This window comes from Manis javanica, chromosome 4, assembly GCF_040802235.1.
Source record: "Manis javanica isolate MJ-LG chromosome 4, MJ_LKY, whole genome shotgun sequence".
NCBI classification, from domain to species: Eukaryota; Metazoa; Chordata; class Mammalia; order Pholidota; family Manidae; genus Manis; species Manis javanica.
In genome coordinates, this window is record NC_133159.1 from 121,382,112 (window position 1) to 121,388,509 (window position 6,398).

Here is a 6,398-nt window from a genome sequence, read left to right on the forward strand (position 1 = left end):
ATACCATATAGCATAATACTATCACATACAGCATAAGAATTGTACACAATTTGGTTTCATTTCACCCTTCTCATTTTTCATGCTATTGTTGGTATAGATTTTGGTTCTACATATGCTATAAAATTCACAGTAATTATATTTTTGTTTTAAAGAATCAATTTTTTTTAATGAGAAAAATGTTTCTTTCTGACATTTACCATTTATGGACATTGCCCTTTCTTTGTGTAGATTAAAATTTCTATGTGATATCATTTCCCTGCTTTCTGAAGAAATTAACATTTCTTGTACTTTAGGCCTGCTGGATGCAAATTCTCTCAGTTGTCTGAAAACCTCTACCTTGTTTTCTGAGAGATTTTTTTGCTGGTCAAAGAATTCTAGGTGTATGGTTTTTATTTTTGGTACTTGTAAGACTTTAATGACATTTTCCCACTGTCTTCTTGCTTGCATAGCTCCCTACAAAAAGTGTGTTGTCACTTTTTCTTTGTTTCTTTGTATGTACTTCTCCTGTGACCCCTGGCTGCTTTATCCACAGATTTCAGCAATTTCATTCAGGTACCTTTACAGTGTTCATTTGGCTTTTTCTGCATGGGGCTTTTCTGCATGGAGCTTCTTGAGCCAATGGGTTTATAGTTTTCATCAAATTGCAAAATTGTGGCTGTTATTTCTTCAAGTATTTTTTTCAAGAGAAACATTTATTTTTTGATTTTTTAATTGAAGTATAGTTTATATACAATATTATTTGGTTTCAACTATACAACATAGCGATCAACAGTTATCTACATTATTAAATACTTATCCCAACTACTGTAGTTATTGTCAACCTAGAAAGGTATTATAGAAGTATTGACTATACTCTCTATGCTGTACTTTCATCCTTGTGACTAATTTATGATTGAATTTTATGCCTCTTTATCCCCTTTACCTTTCCACCCCAGCCCTTCCCCCACGGTAATCACCAGTCACTTCTCAGTGTCAGTGAATCTATTGCTTTTTTGTTTGTTTTGTTTTGTTTTTAGATTCCACATATAAGTGAAATTATGTCTTTCTCCAACTGATTTATTTCATTTAGCATAATACCCTGTAGGTCCATCCATATTGTTGCATAGGGCTGGATTTCTTTTTTTATGATTGAATAATATTCCATTGCATATATGTACCACTTCTTGTTTATCCATTCCTGTATTGTGGACACTTTAGCTGCTTCCATATCTTGGCTATTGTAAATAATGCAGCAATGAACACAGGGGTGCATATATCTTGGTGAATCACTGATTTGTTTTCTTTGGGTAATTTCCTAGAGGTGGAATTACTGGGTCATATAGTATTTCTATTTAGTTTCTGAGGAACCTCCATACTGCTTTCCATAGAGGCTGCACCAATTTATATTCCAAACAGTGCAGGAGAGTTCCCTTTTCTCCACGTCCTCACCAACACTTACTTTTTCTTCTTTTTTTGGATAGTAGCCATTCTGACTGGTGTGAGGTGATAGCTCATTGTGGTTTTGATTTGCATTTTCTTGATGAAATCGAAAAGTGGAACATTTCATGTGCCTGTTGGCCATTTGTATGTCTTCTTTGGAAAAATGTCTATTTAGGTCCTCTGCCCATTTTTTAATTGGGTTATTTGTTTTTTTTTGGTATTGAGTTGTATGAGTTCTTTATATATTTTGGATGTTAACTCCTTATTGGATTTATCATTTAAGAATGTTTTCCCATACTGTATGTTGCTTTTTTGTTTCATTGAAGGTTTCCTTTCTTTAAATGTATTTTTTTTTTTTTTGTCCAACTTATCCTCCTGGGATAATTACACGTAGTACTAATTACACATATAGTAGACCCTTGAGATTATATCACAGGTCACTGATGTGCTGGTCACTTTTTTCAGTATTTTTTCTTTTTCCCCTCACTTTGTATAATTTCTATTGCTATGTTTTCATGGTTCATGATCTTTCTTTCTGCAGTGCCTAATCATTTGTAAATCTCCCAAAGTTAATTTTTCATTCGGATGTTGTAATTTTTATCTCTTTAAGTTCCATTTGGGTATTTTTATATCTTCCAGTTCCGCCTCATCATGCCCTTATTTTCTTCTATCTTCTTGAACATACAGAATGAACTTATAATAGTTATATTAACATCCTTGTCTGCTAATTTCATCATCCATGCCATTTCTGTCTCCATTTCAGTTGATCAACTTTTCTCCTGAATATGGATCATATATTTCTGCTTCCTTACATGTCTGTCATTTGTTCATGTCAGACACTGAATTTCACGTTAGTGAGTTTTGGCTTTTGTTGTCTTCCTTTAAATAGTGCTGGGATTCATTTTTGCCAGTAGTCAACTTAAAATCAGTGGATCTGTGGGAGGCTTGCATTTCAGTTTTGTTGGGGGAGGGTCCAGACCAGCCTTCAGTCTTAGTCTAGGTCTAATGGTAAGTCAGGCTAATACAGCAACTTGTCTATGGGAGGCAGCTCCACCTCCAGTCTTGGCAGGTGGAAAAGAGCCCTGCTATGGACTGAATCGTGTCCCTCTAAAATTCACATGCTGAAGTCCCTAAAATTCACAATACATGTGAATGCATTGGTGATAGGGCTTTAAAGAGATGATTAAGGTTAAATGAAGTCACAAAGGTGGCCTGGTCCAGTAGGACTGGTGGTCCTGTAAGAAAGAAGAGGAAAATCTCCCTCTCTCTCTCTCTGCCCTCCTCTCTCTCCCTTTCTCCCTGCCATGTAAGCACACAGTGAGAAGGTGGCAGTCTGCAAGCCAGGAAGAGGGCCCTCACCAGAAGCCAAATCATCTGGCAGCTTCATGTTGGATGTTCAGCCTCTGGAACTGTGAGAAAAGAAATTTCTGTTGTTTAAGCCAACCAGCATACAGTATTTTTGTTATAGCATTCTGAGCTGACTAATACAACCAGGAGCAAGGTCAGAGAACTGTAAGTATTTACAGTGGACTGGACAAATGGCTTTTAAGAGCTGCAAGCATTTTAATGGGGAGGGGCTTTAATTCACCTTTGGGCAGGATGAGAGACTGTTTTTTATGGGAAAACTACTTGATATTCTCTGTAGCAGACATAGCTGCAAGGCAACGTTTTACCCATTATTCTTGGCCCTACATTGTAGCACCCAAAGGCAGATATTTTAGGACTACCATGTCTAAAACAAGAATGACCAACCTTGTGTGGCTGTTTAAGTGCAAATTATAAAAGTAAATATCAGTTCCTCAGTCATATTAGCTACATTTCATGTGTTCAATATGTGACCTTGTCACATGTGACCTTAATGAAGATATGGAAGAGTCCCTTCATCACAGAAAGTTCTACTGGACAGTGCTGGTCTAGACAGAAAGGCTAAGTTTTCTGTTTGGTAATGTAAACAGCCAGCATCCAATCCCTAGGAGGCCAGCCACTTCCAACTACTCCCTTCTTGAGGGGCTACAGGCTGCATCCTGTCCTGAGGGTCAGCCCCTGGCTGCTCTTCCTTCCCTGTGAAGATGGTCTTGCAATCAGTACGTGTGTTTTGCCCAGGTTATGTTGAAAATTCTGTATGTTGCAGTTTTAATAAAACGTGTTTACTGGCATACAGTAGTACATACTTTCTGCCCAACTGTGATTAAGAAGATATGTACATAAATCAAGACTCATTACAAAATAAGAAAACCCAATAGACTTTTAAAAAAGACAGAGGCCATATTTATTTTTCCTTTGAACATAAACATTTTAAGAAGTTTCCAATGGCAACTTACTTATATCATTATAAATGATACACTAAAATAAGTTCACTTCTCCACAAAATGGGGATTTTGTTAAATCTGGGTATATCTATGGATGTATATTGTACATGTGAAGATTGTCTGTCCCATGAGTTGATAGGGAAGGAGTAAAGGTCCTATCCTGGAGTTGTCCCTCAACATGACCTAACAGAACTGGGTCAGCGGTACTGGAGTAAGTGTGGTAACAATGTCTTGGTCCTTTGTCACTTCCCCTGAAGGCCATGGCAGAGTGAGACAAACAGACGAACCCAGACAGAGCCACCGTCGTTTGCTTGTATGGAGAATCCTTTGTTACCCAGTTATCTCCCCAGCTGAGTCCACCGCTCACTCTGGCACCATGCCTCATGCAGAGATGTGCCATTTCTGAAAACAGTGAGCCACGTAGACCTCTGTTTCTCTGATTTTCATTGTAAGGGGATGATGTGCTTGAGATTAAAACACAATAGAGAGGATTTTTTAGGGCAGTGAAACTACTCTGTAAGATACTATGATGGTAGATACATGCCATGATACATTTGTCCAAATCCATGGAATGTACACCAAGAGGGAACCCTAATGTAAAAGAGAGACTAGGGACTTTGGGTGAATATGATGTGTCTATGTAGGTTCATCAGCTGTAACAAAAGGGCCACTGTGGTGGGAGGTAGGCTGTGGTGTAGGACAGAGGGGTCCACGGGAAATATCTGTACCTTTCTCTCAGTTTTACTGTGAAACTACAACAGCTCTAAAAAATAAAATCTTACTATAAAAAATATATATGAAATACTTAATTTTTAACATTCTTTGGAAATCTGAAATCATTTTGACACCAGAAAAGTAGAAAATGTCTAACTTGGCTTTCTTTAAAATTTCTTATACCTGCTTATAATGTGATTCCAACATATTCTAACAATGATTTTGCATTTGTACTTGAAAGTGCCAGTAATAGAGCCTTAAAGAATGTATTCTCTCTTTGTTTTTGCCAGTTTGAGAATAAAGCAGGAAAAATTTAGAAGAGGAAAGGATTCACCTTGTAATTAGGTTTCTGAACTCAGATATTCCCATGACCTTGACCTGAGGTAGCAATGACTCATTTTCAGAGGAGGGGCTGAGAAGAAACAGAGAAAACCTGGCCCCAAATTCGCTAAGTATAACTTGCATCCCTTTCTTAGGAGAAGAGGAGGAAATGCATCTACAGACTCAAGGACAGCATTTTTTGAGAAATGTTCACAAAAAACTAGTTCCCCAAGATGTTGGCACGCTTGTTGGGTCTGGGATGGGCAGACAGGAAGCTTCGGTGACCAGACTCGGGGTGAGTGGGCCCTGCTTAGAGGCTCAAGCTGTACCCATAGAGAGACCTGTTTATATTTGTTCAGGCCTGAGTTTCTCTAACACCTCCTGCCTAGGTCCTGTGTAACCCCAGTACATATCTGCACCTACTTATGATAGAATCGGAACCTGAGGACCACCGTTTGAATAAGCCCACCCACCATCTCAGAGAGACCTAGGTGTCATCTTCCCCAGGCTACAAGAATCCTCCAGAAGACACGTCAGCAGGCCACTCTCCCACCTTTCCCCTGACCCCTCCCCTCTATGAGCCCGCCAAAGCCCTGGCCATAAAAGGCCTCTCGACCTGTTAGAGACCCTCCTTCCTTTGTTCTGCTGGCCAGGACAGAGGGCTCCCTCTCAGGCTCGGCAATAAACCTGCTTGGACTGTGGAGTTTGCATCCCCTCTCTTCTTTCAACTTGCTCACAGATCAAGAGTTCATAGCAAAGAAAACTTACAGAGAAAACACTGAATGCTTTTAAGAAAAATGCTGCATTTCAGGGTCCTGTGACTGGCTTGCTCCGTCAGCACTGCAGGGAGATCAGGGAGAACTGGCGGCTGGGCAATCCCTTACTGTGGACATGAGGGCTACACGGCTGTGACCTTAACCACTTTATTCGTCCCTATAAAAATGCTTCCATAACCTTTCTCGGATGTCATATAGAGTAATAACCTTATTTTTTCCTGCAGGCCTTCATTCTTTTCAGTCAGTGTGCTTGTTAAAAGCTCAGATTCATAGCTACAACTTCTGGAGGGCCAGGGACATCCCTTTGGAAAGGGCGGCTCTGGCATGTCTGAAGCAGCTGGTGCTCTGGCTTGGCAGCAGGCAGCCAGCATCCAGTCCCTAGGAGGCCAGCCACTCCCACCTACTCCCTTCTTGAGGGGCTGCAGGCTGCATCCTGTCCTGAGGGTCAGCTCCTGGCTGCTCTTCCTTCCCTGTGAAGATGGTCTTTGCAATCAGCTTTCATTTATATGAAACACAGGAGGTGAAATGGGGAGGGATGTAGAAATTATATGGGTCCACCCCTCCCATTGTGGCTTCCAGACAGAGGGTGATGGCAGCCTGTCCATCTGGGCATTCTGATAGGCTGGCAGACCAAATGCCTACGGGCTGGGGCAGCTGCTTGGGGGTGGGGGGTGATGATTTTGAGTCCTTAGAGGGTCAAGGAAAGGCACACCTCTCAGGCCTGCACTAAATAAATGCACAGGCATCAGAGTAAAGAGTTGGAGTAGTTCTGTAAGTCAGTCAGCCAGGCTTTAAGTCTGAACATATCTTTCATATATTTAGAAATGAATTTTGTCAAACAGCCACTGAAAGCATAGGA

General features: G+C 40.4%; 1 protein-coding gene across 2 annotated transcripts in view; it reads left to right on the forward strand.

The window, feature by feature from the left end:
• ZNF18 (zinc finger protein 18) overlaps positions 1–5,464 on the forward strand; it is a 44,725-nt gene extending 39,261 nt beyond the window's left edge. Inside the window, exons 7-8 of one of the 2 annotated variants that reach the window (XM_073234772.1) lie at positions 4,919–5,058; positions 5,153–5,464. In XM_073234772.1, the coding sequence (XP_073090873.1) occupies positions 4,919–5,058; positions 5,153–5,254 (242 nt within the window). In that variant the 3' untranslated portion in view covers positions 5,255–5,464. The remainder of the gene's footprint in view (positions 1–4,918; positions 5,059–5,152) is intronic. The other variant, XM_073234773.1, reaches the window with a different exon arrangement.
• Positions 5,465–6,398: the final 934 nt, after the last annotated feature.